Source organism: Monodelphis domestica, chromosome 8 (assembly GCF_027887165.1).
Source record: "Monodelphis domestica isolate mMonDom1 chromosome 8, mMonDom1.pri, whole genome shotgun sequence".
NCBI classification, from domain to species: Eukaryota; Metazoa; Chordata; class Mammalia; order Didelphimorphia; family Didelphidae; genus Monodelphis; species Monodelphis domestica.
Window position 1 is genome coordinate 164180681 of NC_077234.1, and position 16979 is coordinate 164197659.

The 16979-nt window shown below is 36.9% G+C and overlaps 1 protein-coding gene across 9 annotated transcripts in view; it reads right to left on the minus strand.

Moving 5' to 3' along the window:
• The window catches only part of DOCK9 (dedicator of cytokinesis 9), a 115344-nt gene extending 99194 nt beyond the window's left edge, over positions 1-16150 (minus strand). For 3 of the 9 annotated variants that reach the window (XM_056806981.1, XM_056806979.1, XM_056806977.1), the window contains exons 1-11: positions 15976-16150; positions 15075-15197; positions 11201-11280; positions 10925-11112; positions 10720-10785; positions 8142-8234; positions 6771-6894; positions 5580-5701; positions 3834-3920; positions 3043-3132; positions 439-554 (exon numbers count right to left, since the gene is read on the minus strand). In XM_056806981.1, coding sequence (XP_056662959.1) covers positions 439-554; positions 3043-3132; positions 3834-3920; positions 5580-5701; positions 6771-6894; positions 8142-8234; positions 10720-10785; positions 10925-11112; positions 11201-11280; positions 15075-15197; positions 15976-15998 — 1112 coding nt within the window. In that variant the 5' untranslated portion in view covers positions 15999-16150. The remainder of the gene's footprint in view (positions 1-438; positions 555-3042; positions 3133-3833; positions 3921-5579; positions 5702-6770; positions 6895-8141; positions 8235-10719; positions 10786-10924; positions 11113-11200; positions 11281-15074; positions 15198-15975) is intronic. The other 6 variants (XM_056806978.1, XM_056806983.1, XM_056806980.1 and 3 more) reach the window with 3 other exon arrangements.
• Between the last annotated feature and the right edge of the window lie 829 nt (positions 16151-16979).

Below are 16979 nucleotides of genomic sequence, written 5' to 3' on the forward strand. Positions count from 1 at the left end.
TCCATTCCATTTTCAGTGTTAAACTAACCACAGTCATTATTAATAAATCTGGTAAGTAAAATGATGTTTAGGAAAAGAAGCAAGGAGTAAGCAGACCTTTAAGAAGCCCTCCCTTTATTCTATATTCTACTGACACAGACTATGGGGAAATCATTTAACTTCTCAGCGTCCTAGGTAATTCTCAGAGATTTCAAATTGCACAAGAATCTGTATTGACGTAAGGGATTCCTAAAGCAGATGAAATCGCAGGTCCAAAGGCAAAACCAAACAAAATGCAGTGATGCCACTGACACCGTATGAAAACAAGAAAGAGATGTAAAAACTACACTTGTGGATATGAGTGGGAAAGGGAGAGGGAACAGATCAGTGACTTCACTGGGATATGGACGATAGTCTCCCGTGCTGACATGCTCAAAGATAAAGGTGTTTTTCCCTTACCGTGTCACATTGACTGCAACTTCCTCTTGGGTAGTTCTGGTGAGAACCCGGAACAGCTGATTGAGGATGGTGGGCAAGAAAGCTATCATGACATGACCTTCCATTGCATGAAGACTCTACAGATAAAGAATGACATTTTGGCTAAGACTATTTAATAATGAAGTAGATCAATGAATTTTGTTACTGTATAATAATAATAAAATCCAGGTTTAAGGTTGATAAAGAACTTTATAGCTATTACCTCATTTTATCATCACAACAATCCAGGGAGGTAAGGTGCTATTATTATCCAATTTACAGGTGAGGAAACTGAGGCAGACAGGGATTAGTGACTCATACAACTAGTATCTGGGTCCAGTTTGAACTCAGGTCTTCCTGACTTTAATCCTCACACTCTGTGTAAAGCTCCACTTAGCTGCCATTATATTATAGGCATTTTTGGATAATCCTCCTCCCGTAGGACAGAACCTTCCCTTGTACCTAAGAAAAGTAGTCTGGCAATATATGCTACAATCTTTCCTTGTAGTTCCTCTCACCCCTCTGACAATAGGAGAAAGATACATTTTGTTATCTGTTCCCTAAAAGTAAGCACTATATAAATATTAGCTATTATTTTTACTAATATTATGATACTGTTTCTCTGAATTCCTCACATTTATAATATTTTATTGAACACTAATACTTATATACTACTATTTATTCAACCATTCCCAAGTAAAAGGATACCCAGTTATTGTAGGGGTTTTTTTTTTTACCATTTCCCTGATTCCATAAAAAGTACTAAAATAACTATTTTGGTATTTGGTAAACCAGAAGTGTGAAACCCATGGTCTATGGGCTGCCCCCAAACTCCTAACTGTGGCCAAACCAGGTTAAAATGTAATTGGAAAATAGTTCACAATGTAAATAAAAATACATTATAATATAGACAATGTTCATTTGTGGCTTTTCCTAAGTCAATATGTTGCCAAAGGTCTGCTTCCATTTGAGTTTGACACCACTATCTTAAGACATTTTCTTCTTTTAACTTATTTGGGGTATGTACCGAGAATAAACTATTCCAGCTAAAGCTGGTTCTATATGTCAGTTCTCTTGTAAATAAAAACTATAGAGAAGGTTCCTTTGAGAAAGAATGAAAGATGAATCTGAAGTTTAAAAGGATCTCTAGTGAGAGGCTTGGAAAGCCAAGTTTTTCACATTCATCTCAAAAAAAAGGAAGAGAAAAGAAAAGAAAAGAAAAATAGCTCAAAGAATACAGTAAAAACAATCACAAAAGAAATGAAAGCATGCAAAACAAAAAGCAGAATATAGGTTGTTGTTTTTTTAATCCTGTAATAGTAAACAAAAAGTAAAATATGTAATGCAAAACAGATGGATGAAAATACCATAAGATAACCTGGAAGAAGTTCTTTGATGGAAAAAATGATGTTTTAAGAATTTAAGCAAGAATTATTGCTAGTTTAAAAAAAGAATTAACATAAAAAATGACAAGAAGAATAAAAGCACTTATGAAATGAAAGAAACAAAAGAAGAATTAAAACTAGGATTAAAATATTCTTTCAAAAGTTTGGGAGACAATAAAGCAATTTTCTAACACAAAAAATATAATGGAAACAGTTCTATATGGAAAAAGCAAAAGAGAGATTACTGGCAAGGCATGAATTTAAGAAAGCCATCTTCTGGCCAAGTCAAGCAAAGCACTTCACTGTTCCTTACAAACCACATGCTGGACCCCCTCAAATCCTGTCTAATGAACCATGTAAACCTTCCCTCTTCCAAACATCACTCAACATTCACTCCATAGACTAAGCTTTCCTAGATTAATTTTACCTGGCTTCAGTCCTGCCAATGATTCTAACAGTCCCATAAATACTTGTACACATTAGTGATTGGCCTTCTTTCCACTGAATGGAAATTATAGGGAAAACAGAGTAGATGAGGTATTAAATTGGAATCTATAAAAGAATATGAATTTTGGTTGAAATGGGAAATCAAAAAAGGCAGATAGATAATGAAATGGGTGGGACATGAGAGAAAGACTTGCCATAGCATGTCTGAGATAAAAGAATGATAATAAGAAAATACAAAAAAATTTTACTGGGTTAGTTTTTCTCTTTTGTTAGAAAATAAAACCAGGAAATTTTCTTCAGAGTAGTATAACTTTGTTTTTTGGCTTATATTTCTACTAGTATTGTGCCTTTTTCCCTCTATTAAATAATTAGCTTCTCAGAGACAGAAATAATGCATTATGGATAGGCCTCAAAAAAGAATGGCCTCTCAATAAATATTGACTGATGGAACCAACTTTCACATAAAGAAAGATGGCTGTTTGAAGGAGGAGAGAAACACGTGTGAAAAGTATGGAAAATGTTATGGATGGAAAGAGAATGAAGTCAGGAGTAGCACCTGTTGCCCTTTAATTTATTTTTTAAAATAAAGGTAAAAATGTGAATTATTGCCATAACACACAAAGTCAGTTTCTCTTCCCTTAAAAAGAACCCTTATTGGGCTTTCCAGTAAAAGATATAATCACACTCAGACAAGAATCCACCCCAAAACAAATGTATTTTAAAAGTATATTTTCTAAAGAGAGTCACTTCATACCTTAAGATATTTTACAAGATCATTCCCTAAGACTTGAGCTCCAGAATCTGTTTTCTGGCAGTATTGAAAAAAATTATGTAAGTGTTGATCCTAGGAGAGAAAAGAAAAAAAAAATTCATCAAGGTATTTAAACTTTCAGGAACAAATAAAATGTTAAGTGGACAAGCCGAATTATTTTACTTTAAGTTAGAAATTCTAGATTCTTTTTTTTTTAAACCCTTACCTTCCTTCTTGGAGCCAATACTGTGTATTGGCTCCAAAGCAGAAGAATGGTAAGAGCTAGGCAATGAGGGTCAAGTGACTTGCCCAGGGTCACACAGCTGGGAAGTGTCTGAGGTCAGATTTGAACCCAGGACCTCCCAACTCTAGGCCTGGCTCTCAATCCACTGAGCTACCCAGCTGCCCCCGAAATTCTAGATTCTAATAGAAAAGCAACTCCTTTTTTTTTTTTTCGTTTTTAGAAACAGAAGCATCTCCTCCATTCTTAAAGCATGCATAATCAATAATGCTTCTTGGCACTATGAAAATGATAAATGTGAACAAATTGCTCTCAGATATCTCAAAAAGCAGGAAATATTTTATTATCTGTGCAATTTTATTTCTCGTCACAGCTGATAACTTAAAATCAGTAGTGTATATTGTTTTATGTTGCCCTGAGAAGAAAAAACAAACATACTCTTAATGCAGAATGTTTATAAAGCAGAGTAAAGAGATAGGATTTTGTCTTCCTGAAGAACATTTGACTTTAGCTATACAAATCCAGTCTTTATTTTACCAGAATTGTCATTTACCTGCGTATACACAGTAGAAACTAGATGTGTCGACACTCTCAACAGCGGCTTGCCTCCATCCACCCATTTTAATTCTGGTCCGTGATGCTGAATGAATGTGGAAAACACAAAATACAAACACAACTCAGTTCCCTGATTTATGCTAAATCACAGGGGCAGGGGGCACCTCTCCAGAAGAGAAAATAATTACAAAAATGCAGAATTTTAGATCTAAAGAGAATTTTCAGATGAGGTAAAAAGGCTTCAAGAAGGTCAATGATTCACTTAGTATGGCAAACTACATATTGGCAGGATGAGAATGAAAATTAAATGTAAATCTGACTTCAAGTACGGTACTCATTCCATTCTTTCCAAACCACTCGTATTTAGCTCCATTGGCCGGCAATTTCATTTTAATGATGGCATGAGAATAACTGTAATCCCCACACTATTTGTAAGTTAATTATATTTTAACCTAGAGGGGCAGATTGGATTTTAAGGTAGTAAATATGTCTAGCTCTGCAAACGAGTCATTTAATTATTTACAAGTTTATTTAACATCTGCAATTTGAATTTATTTATAAATTATAATGATAACTATAATAATAACTGGCATTTATATAGTAACTTTATGTTTGAAAGCACTTTACATATACTCTGTCAGTTGAATTGGAGAATATCATCATAAGGTTGGTAGTACAGCTATTGCTATCGCCATTTAACATATGGGAAAATAAGGTTCAATACTTTGTCCACAATTAGACAATCAGTAAGCATCTGAGGCAGGATCCAAATTCAGGTCTTCTAAATTAAAAACTCTATCTACCCTGCCTCCTTCTTCATCCTAGGGACACACTGTTGGGTACCAGGGAGAGCCAATGAGCAATAGCCAAATGTAAAAACAACATCAAACAAACAAAAAATGGTCAAAGGACCATGCCAAAATAAATGAAAAAGTATAGACACTTAGGAAGGCGTCTATTAGCAATATAAATGCAGACTTTAAGGACGTCAGAAGGAAAACAAAACAATTAAACCAATTTAAAATATTTGTAAACTTGGAGGAATCTAGAAGAAAAACCACTATCCACATTTAAAGGAAAAACTACGGGAGGAGAAACACAGAAGAAAAACAAGTGCTTGAATCCATGGGTCGAGGCTCTAAATGAACATCTAAGTGCAGACATCAACAACATGGAAATAGGTTTTGATCAAGGACACAAGTAATACCGAATGAAATTGCACGTCGGCTGTGGGAAGGGTGGGTGAAGGGGAGGGAGGGAAATAATGAGATTATTGTAACCAAGGCGTAATGTTCTAAATTGATTAAAAAATTAATTCAAAAAAATAAAAATAAAAATAAATATTGTTGGATCCATTTCTTTATATTGCTGAAGTCGGGGTCCCAAATCCTAACGATAGAGAGTCTCTCTAAACATTTCTTAGCATTTGGGCAGGGTCCCTTCCACAGAGAGGCCCTAGCACATCCATAAACAGACAAACACTGAGCAAGACATATCTGTTTTGCTGCAAACGTTCCTCTGGGACAGCTACCCTAAAACATTGCAAGAGGGATGCTGGCCAAGCCGTAGAGATCATGTTAACATCGTCAGCATTGTCTCCTTCTTCTCCCACCCTCCTGGAATATGAATAATTGAAAATGAAATGTTGCTCCCTCTGGTCTAAGGCACTGTGTGGCTTTTGATATGCTCCGGTGAAACACGAACAAAAAACACAACAAAACCCCAAACCCTTGGGATCTTCTACCTTGCCCATTCCAAGCTCTTGGTAGCCAAGGTAGCCAGATGGAAGATTAGCCGATACAGGAACGTGCTGCTCGCTGGTTACCACCCTTCCATCTTTCAGGAGTGGAAGCCAAGAATATCCAACTGAAAGAAAAAAGCAGAAAAGAGCAGTTTCACATGAAAAGTTGTGATGCAAGGACTTCTTAGCGCTTTGTCCAATTGGTCTATAATAAATGCCTGCAGGAGGCTCTATGCCGGGCAAGGAAAGCAACAGACACAGTCCCTGCTTTCACGGGGCTCAGCCTCTAGAGAGAGGTCACCACCTATAGACACATAACTTCACTAACAGATATAAGGTGAATGTCCAAGCAGAGCATAAATAAATGCAGAGCCAGCTCAGAAGGAAGGTGGCTATGAGGTCCAAGGATGGACATGTTTATAGAAAGTGATTTGTTAGGGTTTTTTTTGAAAATTTTTATTTTTACTTTTTTTCGCCGTTTTAATTTCTATTTTCTTCCATAAACAAATTTACAAAGGTACATGCTTCCAGCTGTCTCCCTCTCCTCTTCCCTCCCCGCTCCCAAAGCTGACAAGCACTCCCTCTGGGTTTAACATATTAGAAGAAGTGGTTTTTGAGATTGACGTTTAAAAGATAGGTAAAATTTCTGCATGCGGAGAGGGCAGAGGCATGCTAGATACAAAGAACATATGCACAAAAGCATGGAAGTGGAAAAGTAGAGGATTGATACAGGGGAAAGGCAAGTCGTTTAGCCTAAAAAAGAGTGCATGGACAAAAGGAGTAGTGGGAGAGTAGGCTAGAAAAGTAGAATATTATATAACAGTGGAAAGGTTTGAATACTGGAATAAGGAATTTTTTTAAAAGTTCCATTAGTTACAGAGTCAATGTTCCCTTTAGAGCAGAAAAGATGTAGAATCTGAATAGAATGCAAAGACTTGTAAACATGTACCTTTAAAAGGATTTTAAAAGCTGTTTTGTTCTTTTTAGGTTAAGAAATAAAAAAATTATATCGTACAAAATGTTAACAAAATCCTAGAGAAGTCACTTGTGTTCTACAAGTATGAAAATATTATGCCAAAAAATAATTTTTTTTTAAAAATCAGCAACAAAATAGTTTCCAAATAAAACAACCAAATAGTCCAAGAAGGAAACTTAAAATGACAAAAACGAAAAAGCTGGTAGGGTAGCCCAAACCTTGTGTTTCAATGACATCTTTCTTCTTCGTGCTCCCTTTACTAGAATTATCACAGCTGACATGATAGAATGTGAACAACAAATGGTGCTTTTCGTGGAGCTGTGTAGGCAATTCTATTTTAATCTGAAAACACAAGAAAAAGAATATCAGTGCTAGTGAGTCCCCTCAAACAATTGACAAAAATTCCTGGCCAGAACAGTGACACAACATGTCACCCAAAGCACAAACATACACTTGTTCTTTGCCTCTGTGCTTTAACACTTCCATGGCAAGACCCTAGACTGGATCAGAGGAGAAGCAAATACTCCTTTAGTCCCAGAGTAGAAACAGGTGGGGAGTTAACAAAAAACCAGCGTTTAGGAATATATTTGACAGGCCACTAGGTGGCTCAGCGGAGAAAGAGCCAAGCCTGGAGAAGTCCTGAGTTCAAATCAGCCTTCATACATTTTCTAGTTGGGTCACTTAGCCATAATTGCTTAGCCCTTCCCATTCTTCTACCTTGGAACTGATACTTGTTATGGATTCTAAGACAGAAGCTAGAGTTTAACAAACAACAACAACAACAAAAAAAGAGACAACCATATTTGCATAGTGCCTGGCACATAGTCAGCACTTAATAAATGTTGACTGATTAAGGGAAAGTTTGAGATTTAAATGAAAAAAGCAGCCTACATCATAATTGGCTTCTGTGGCTAAAAAGAACTTGGAACACGTGGTTTTTTGATCAAAGTTCTCCAGTCATTTTAATTCAGGATAGAAATTAATTACAACCATGAAAAGCAATGCCTCCTAGTGGATAGCTCTCAGAGGCAGGAAGCCATGGGCTCTGGCATCCAGTAATTATATGGCTCTGGGCAAATCACTAAATCTCCCAATGCAGGGAGAGGAGATGTCCAAGACTCAAAACTGGGAGAGGGAGTTTCCCCCCTAGAGTTCTCTAAATCTGATAAAATCAAAGTTTGGATACCTCCCCAGTCCTTGCCCAAACTGGAATAACTCCAATGGGAGCAAAGTTTCAGGGATAACTGACATTAAAGTTAAGAAACTTAAGCATTTAATGCAATCAGGGCATTTGGAAGCTTCCCTTGGGATCATGTTTTCCAAAAGCCAATTACGAGAGAAATGCCTAACACTGGAGGACCCCATTAAATAAGATGTTACCTTCCGTCTTAGAATTGATGTAAGTATGACTTCCAAGGCAGAAGAGAGGTAAGGACAAGGCAGTGGAAATTACGTGACTTGCCCAGCATCACCCAGTTCGGAGGTATCTGAAGCCAGATTTAAAGCCAGGACTTCCCCTGTCCTGGGCTGGTTCTCTATCCATTGAGCCACCCAGATGACCTTATTTTAATCTCGAGAACATCTCTTACCTCATCATAAAGTTCTGGGTTTTGGTGATGGTGTAAAACAGCAGCACAAGAGCTTGTGGTAAATACTGGCCCACCAGGTCTGCCATAGATGCACTAACAAAAGGTAAGGACAGAAGAACATTGAGAAAAATTTTCCAACTTTTTAAAATCAAAATTTTAAGACACATGGAATGTGAATTGTCCCCTCAAGAAAACAGGTATCCTGAAAGAGGAAATTAAAAGCAGAATTATATCGGTGACATAATCCTCTTCTTGCTGCTCATTCATTTTGCTACCATTGATTAATAACAGTAACCATTAGTTAATATTATAATCAATACCAATCGATGATGTTAATGACTAATAGAGTCATTAATTATTTGAATTGTTGATCATTAATATGGAATGACACAATTACTTATTTTGTTGTTTAATATGGAGTAAAGCTAATTAAGCATCCACAAAAGATGCTTACCAATAGACAAAGGAAAGTGGCAAGATACATTATGAATTTTTTCTTTTAGTTATCTAGCATTTCTATAGTGCTTTTAAGATTTGCAAAGCATTTTAAAGTACCATCTCATTCAATTTTTACATTGACCCTGTGACAGAGATGAAGGTGCTATTATTATCCTCATTTTCTAGAGATGAGAAAACTGAGGCAGAGAGAGTTTAAACAACTTATCCAGTGTCACATAGTAAGTCTAAGTTTGAAGCTGGATATGAACTCGGGTCTCCCTGATTCCAAGTTTAGTACTTGCTATATCTACGGTACCTCTCAGCTGCCTGTAAATGGGCTAACCTTGAAACCGATCAAATTCAATTTTGTTATCTATGTGTGTATGCATTAAATATATTATACATATGCAAACAAAAACACACATGCATATATCCTCCCATGGAGGAACTTGTATCAAAATAGATTAAATGTATATAATTATATGGATATCAAGTATATGTAATAAATATATTTTCTTCATACAGTATCTGAGCCAAAATTGGACAATTATTCTCCACTAATAGATCCAGCATCCAAAGCCTCTGGCATGATTCATGTCTGCACTTGACTTCAGAAAACCTTGCTTCATTCATAATAGAACATACCCGACTCTACACTCTGTGGATGCCAGCCAGCAGATGGGCCACATCATGCAACATGACCCGCTGAGGGCTGTGATGACAACCCTCACCCAAGATGCAGGAATGGAAGGTGGGGGCTGTATAGAAAACAAAATCCCTAATATTATCTTTTAAAAATGAGATTCAAGGATGTTGGAGTCAAGGCTCCTTCTCAACATTCCTCTTTCCCCAAGGGTCTTGTTACCAGGGTCCCTTCCATGCTTTTTCCTTCCTTCCCCAAATCGTCCCAGAATGAGGTGATGACACTACAATCCATCTTCTCTCAGCAAAACCTTATCCCTACTTCTTTCCTTCCTTCCCTCATACATTTTTCCTTTTCTTTTTTCTTTCCTTCTTTTTTCTTTATTTCTTTCTCCTTTTTCCTGGCCTTTTTTCTTTTCTTTCTTGCTCTTGCTCTTTTTCTTTCATTTTCTCTTTCATTCATTCTTTTTCCCTTCTTTCTCTTTTTCCTTGCTTTTTTCTTTTATTCTTTCATTTATTCTCCTTTCTTTTTCCTTTCTTTCTCCTTTTTTCTTACTTTTTCTTCCATTCTTTCTCTTTTGATCTTTCTTTTTTATCTTTCCTTTTCTTTCTCCCAGTTTCTTGCTTGCTCTCTTTTTCTTTCATTTTCTTTCTTTCCTTCCATCCTCATTATTTAAAAAAAAACAACAAAAAACAACTCTTACCTTCTTCCTTAGAATCAATATTATTTATTTATTCCAAGGCAGAAGAGCTTTAAGGGCTAGGCAATGGGTGTTAAGTGACTTGCCCAGGATCCCACAGTTAGAAAGTATCTAAAGAAAGATTTAAACCCAGAACCTCCCCTCTTTAGGCCTGGCTCTCTATCCACTGAACAACCCATCTGCCCTGACTTCCTTAATTTTTTCAGTGCCATTTCTTCCTTTCTTGCTTAAACAGTCCCTTCTCTATCCCACAGTCAGAATAATATAAAAAACTAGAGCTGGATCCATTATAAAAAAGGAGTTAGATTTGAATCCTAGATTTGAATTTGACTTGCTGTGTAAACCTGGATAACTCATTTAACCAGATTCTTGTAGTTTCCTCATCTATTAAAATAAAATGACCATTCTCACACTATCATAGTTAATAGGGTTGTGGTAAAGAAACAACTGAGGAATACGGATTCAGAGAACAAATTTTTATATAACAATGATGAATTTTTTGGAGATATTTCTGTGCTTTCCTTGCTTATATTTTGTTCAACATTTTTTGTCTTGATCTTTATTTGTAAAATTGTTCTGGGGTTCTATTCATAAAAGTTATGAAAGATAAAAATAAAAACTATTATTATATAGCAAGGTGAAACAGAGTTCTAGATTTGGGACCAGAATTAGAATTCTACCTCATCCTTTTACCACCTGGAATTTAATTTCCCTGGGGCACAGTTCATCTATAAAATGGGTTGCACAAATGAGCATCCAAGACCCTCCCATATGATCCCATTTAATAGAAAACAAACCTTTAGCGGGTAAGAATCCTCTTCATCTGAATCTTTGAACTCAATGCAAATGGCAATGTTCCTGGCCTACGACAAAACATCGACAACAAAAGCCACAGTCAGACCCGAGGTGTGTTCAGAAGAAGGACCGTAAGGAAAGGCCAAAATCTGCAAAGCCGCTTTGGAAGCCACAAAGAGAATTCTGCAGGAGTATCTTTTCACTCACCTTTGCAAAAGACTTTTGACTGTCATATTTCAAGGACTTGGGATAAACATAAAGGTGATTATTGTAGATGGTGAAAGGCTGAGTATGTTTTGGTATACAGGGAACAAACTCTTCTACTTCAAACGTGACTAGAGTTTTGGTACTGTGTTCAAACTGTTTCATGGGAATGTAGGATGAATTAACATAATCTGAAAATATATTAAAAACAAACAAAATTGAAGTGAAAACCAAACTGACTAAAGCCAGGTCCAGCTATGCCGCAGAGTTTATACTTACTGGGAAAGTCTGAGGAAAAGTTATCAATTGTAATGTCGAGGTTGCCTAAAATAACAGGTAATTTGGCCATCTTCTCAGGTCTGGAAAAGAACATAAGAGAAAATGCAAAATGGCAAAGGTGAACTCCAAAGTGCATGAACGTGTCAGGAAAAGTATCAATTTTTGTAATCAAAACTACTCATCTACTTTCCAGAGGCGGAGAGAAAGGCATTACAAGTCTATTAACATCTGACCTTACTGGCACTATTAGAGAATGGCCAGTAAATGGCCTGGACATGCCATAGTCATTTAAGCACCAACATTTTTTATTTTCATAATGGACAGTTTCCTGAAACATTTGACGTATTTCCCCTGATTCATCAGTCAATTAATCAACAAGAATTTAGTAAATGGCTGTTCTGTGCCAGGAACTGTGCTGGCCAATGAGCATCCAAAGACAAAAATGAAATAGTGCATCCTAAAAGAAATTATGCTTTGAAAGGAAAATCACATATACAAATAAGTAGAAAAAAATACATTTAAATATAAATACGATAAATTTATAAATGATAATGAATAATAAATCACTGATTAGTAAATGATAAATAATATAACAAAAATAATAAATAGTAAATATGCATAAAATAAGTATATAATAAAGATATACATACCTATTTTATCTATGTACTAAAATATATGTAGAAAGAAATATATAACATATAGTATAATATAAAAATGTAAATGTATATTTTATATTCCTATATATATTTCCATATAAAGATACATACATACACATATAAATATTAATATAAATATAGAACACAGAAATAAAGGGAAAATTCAGAGAGAAGGTACCAGCAGTCAGGGAGAATAGGAAAGACCTAATATAGGAGATTTTGAAAAAGATGATTTTTTGAAGAAAACTAGTATTGGCAAGGCAGTGGAAAAAGTGAATGCCTTTAAGGTATGGAATGTTGGTGGGCTATGAGATTGTGAGTATAAAGGCACAGATATGGGAGCTGGAACATTATTTGTGAGATGTTATTTAAAAATCCCAACAACAAGATGATATTTTTCTTAACCAGTTTGGGCTGGAGCAAAGAGTTCATGAAGGAGAGTAACGGCTTGGAAAGACAGGATGCAGACAGGTTTGGAAGACTTTAAATGTCAAACAAAAGAGTTTTTGTTGGGCTCTAGAAACCACTGGAGAGCTTCTGGAAGATGGCAGTCAGCCTTACATTTTAGGAATCATTTAGACAATGATGAGAAGGATGGAGTAGATTGGGGAGAGAAAAGAGGCAGGAGGAAAAGCTAGAGCAATTGTCCAGAGGAGAAATGACGAGGTTCTATAAAAGAAGGAGGTGGCCACGGGAGTAGAATCTCTTCTGTCTTCTCCCAGCAATGGCAGCACGATCTGATCCTTTACATTACTTACAAATCTCAGTCAAGAGACTCAAGGATGACCAAAAGCCAGCCTACTGTGTAAGCTTTGGGACAGGTATTTCGATATTTTCTTTTAAGTCCAAAGACCATTTCAGTTCTACCTCTCCATTTTTGGCTCTGTTTCAGATAGTTGCTGTTGCTAGAAATGAGTAATTACTCCAAGGGCTTTGGAACTATAAAGCACTAACTTCTAAAATTATACATGTTATACATGTTGGTGCATGACCTTGTGTAAACATAGACAGCCAAAAAAAGAGAAACAATATTTCTATGAACGCTTAAAAAAAAATCTAGTTTTCAATTTGTATAACTTCACGTTGAATTTCAAAACATAGTGAAAACTTACAACGTGGGGGCATATTTCCCAGTTTTATGGACCAGCTTTGGTAGACATTATGCAAAAGATGCTGGTGTTGTTTTGAATTCCTAAGTATTTCAGCACATAAAGTAGGTTATCATCACCAAAGGAGGTAAATTTCCCCAGGACAGAGCCCATTTTTCTGTCTCAATGGTAGATACTCCTCTCTTTCTGGTTCCAATGGCAAGCACTTAAACATCCTAACTGAGACTACAAAGTAAAGCACTGCATTGTCTGAACTACCTGTCTGGGGCATAAGAGCCATAATTATAAACAAAAAGGCCTGTTTTTGCAGCCCTGGTCCTGGGGTCACCCAGATGCAACTTCTTCCTAAGGAAAAATAATATTTCCTACCTTCCCACTAACCACACATCCTGGCTGACCCAATACAGAAGGGGAAAAGCAGCTCTCAAACCGTCCTCCCACCCAAACATGTTCTATATTTTTGTTCATTTGTTTTTTCAGCCTCTTTCTCCTCTCCTATTTCCTGTATAGACCCACAACTCAGGAAAGTAGCAAACTGGCTACTTGGGCAAGTATTTTTTTTTCTCTGATGTGTTTTTTTTTTTCCTAAGCAAATTGCGTAACTGTCCTAAGAGGAAATAAATATACTCTTTAAAAGTTATTATTGAAAAAAGAGGGAGAGAGGGAATAGAATTTAGAGACTTAAGCCATTTCAGTTAATTTCAGCCAATTTTTTGTATGAATTGAAAATATATATCAGAGAACTTATATTATGCACACAACGTTCACAAAGGCATGCATGCAGATAGCATTTTATATGCAAATACACAGATGTTCTTCGCCTAGCTAGTCAATGTCATGGAATTAAGGGAAGTTAATACTTTATAGAAAAATTCTTATTATGGAGACTGCTGCTTAGGAGGTTTTAGGTTTTCTTTGGGATTAAGAGTGATGGACAGTGAGAGGATGACAGCATCATAAACAAATAAAAAACAAATTACACAAATTTGCACGTAGCTCTGTTAATGCCAGTCGGACTCTTCAGTAGGAAAGAAATTACTATCATGTGAGTCCTGCAGGAGTCCTTTCCCAGTCTCCTATCAGCTAGTGCTTTGCCCTCAAAGGTTACCTTCCAACTATTCTGTTGGAATATATATATTTGTTTGTTTATTTGTTTTTTAACTATTTATATAAATGATGTCTCCTCAATTAGAATGCAGTTAGAAAACTGGGGTAGAGAATGCATTCCTTTTTTGCTTTGTATCCCTAATGCTTATTAATTGATTGATTCATACCTATAAAACTGTCTTACAAGATTGCTGTGAGGAAAGCACTTTGTATGTCTTAAAAGGGCATGCAGATGCATGGCTATACTATTTTCACCTACTGTAAAAGCTCCGTAACAAATTTTCCCATCTCCTGGTGCTATCGCCTTTCATCCATTTTAAAGAGCACTGCCAGAATAATTTGCTTTATACATAGGCACAGTCATATTATTTCTCTGCTCAAAAGTCATCAGCATCTCTTTATTCAAGGTCCCTCAGAATCTGGCAGCTTTCCAAGGGAGATGGGGGGGGGGGGGGGGGGATGAGAACAAGAGAGAGAAAGAAAAGGGGGAAATAATAAAAGAAAGAAGAAATTTCACAGATAATTATTTTGTTATTTGGTCATTTCAGTTATGCCTGAATTTTTGTGAATTCATTTTGGGGGCTTTCTTGGCAAAGACACCAGAGTGATTTGCCATTTCCTTATCTTGCTCATTTTACTGAAGAGGAATTGAGGCAAACAGGGTGAAATGACTTGTCTGGGGTTCCACAGTTAGTACGTGTCTAAGGCTGGATTTGAACTGAGGAAGATGAATCTACCTGATTCCATGTCCAGTACTCTGTCCATTGTGCCACCTGGCTGCCCTCATGATTGGCTAGTGCTCACATTTCCCCTCTGGATAGGAATGGGATATAAATATGGATATATGAAGATGGAGAACAGGTTCAAAATGAGAAAGGAATGTGAAGACAAGACGTGATCTTTTTCTACTACTTTTCTGTCAAAGTCTCTTGTGATACCCATGTTCAATAATTAATAATTGCTTTCTAAGGCATGAAAATGGATCTAAGAGTTGGAACTCACTTTCGGAAGTCTGCTAGTAACTTGAGCATGTCTTCATTTGATAGCTTATTGCTATCCTGTCTGTAGAGTGCAGAAAATCTGGCATTTTTGTCAAGGTTTCCAGATGAATCTTTAAATAATGTTCTGAAAAATCAGAGCAACAAGCTGTAAAATTGGTTATGCAGGCCAAAACAAATACAACAATTGAACACTAGTTTCTAAATGAAGAACTGTTATTATTCCACTAACTGTAACCGAGAAGAATTTAATTATGTGAAGACATGGTGGATTGATATAGAAGGAGTAATAGTAGCTCTATTTACACAAGAAACTCCACGGTGACAGTGAATGATTTGTGTTTATAAAACAATGTGGAGCCAACTCTTTATGGTACAGATTACCACAATGGGGATTAGAGGCAACCCTCCCAGGTCCCCCTGCTTTCCCACTCAAGACACTTTATAAGCTAAGTTCCGTTCACTCTTTAGTCATCATTCAATACCAGTAGAACGATCACCAAGGAACAGAACTCTTCTGTTATAAGACAATGCCCATATATGCAGGACTGCCAAGAAATAGTTCCAATGTCATGCTGGAAATGTAATGCTTTCCTAAAATTATTAGAATCATAGTTTTAGGGCAGGAGGGAATTTTAAAGACTATCTAGCCTAACCTCTCTAGTTTACAAATGAAGAAACTGAGTCCTAGAAGCAGGGTCACAATTAGGACATGAATCCTCTGACTCCAAATCTCAGACTTTTTCCCATTGCAATCACAAAGCCTTGGTTTAAAAAAGTGGCATGAGAAAACATTTTGACTCAAATAGAAGTGCCCTAGAGAACCGTATCAGGATGGAGTGAAAATATCATGAAAGACACTTAAAGAGTTGGCCAATGGAATGTTTCCCAGGCATTCATCTTACCTCGCTGCCCAAGCAAAGGGCATCCTGTATTGTCCTAGTCTTTGGCATGCCTGCTTAGCATTTTTTCAGCACCTTCTGAGCAACCTGCAGGAGTTCAAATTAAGTCAAGAGGTAAGATAACAGTATCAGAACATGGCCTAACTCACTGATACAGAAAGAAATAATTGCATTGGAAAGAGAACAAATAGTAAAGATTCATTCTCCAAACCATAGGAATAGTACTACAAACCTGAAAAAAATTATTTTTTAATAAATATCAGAATATGGAAAAATGTATACTTTGCAGCCACAGATTTTTTCCAAAGGTCTAAGATGGGAAAAATCCAGGAATATGCTAGAGCTAGTTCAAACCAGCCTGCAAGAACTGATTTGTTCAATTTTCCAAGTGATCATTTATACCTCCAAACCCAGTTAAAACTGAAAATCACAGCTTGATTTATTATTTGCTGATTTTTAAAGTCTTTTTAACCTCTCTGGGCATTTGTAGAAGGAAGCTGCTAAACTAGATGATCCATACGATCACTTCCAGAACTAAAATACTGTAAAAAACACACATATTAGAAACTGTACTCATGAGGGAAATAGACCAGCTTAGACTCGAAAGAACTGGAATTAACAGGGAAGGGAAGGGAAGGGGGAAGGGAAGGGAAGGGAAGGGAAGGGAAGGGAAGGAAGGGAAGGGAAGGGAAGGGAAGGGAAGGGAAGGGAAGGGAAGGGAAGGGAAGGAAGGGAAGGGAAGGGAAGGGAAGGGAAGGGAAGGGAAGGGAAGGGAAGGGAAGGGAAGGGAAGGAAGGGAAGGGAAGGAAGGGAAGGGGAAGGGAAGGGAAGGGAAGGGAAGGGAGGAAGGAAGGGAAGGGAAGGGAAGGGAAGGGAAGGGAAGGGAAGGGAAGGGAGGGAAGGGAAGGGAAGGGAAGGGAAGGGAAGGGAAGGGAAGGGAAGGGAAGGGAAGGGAAGGAGGGAAGGGAAGGGAAGGGAAGGGAAGGGAAGGGAAGGGAAGGGAAGGG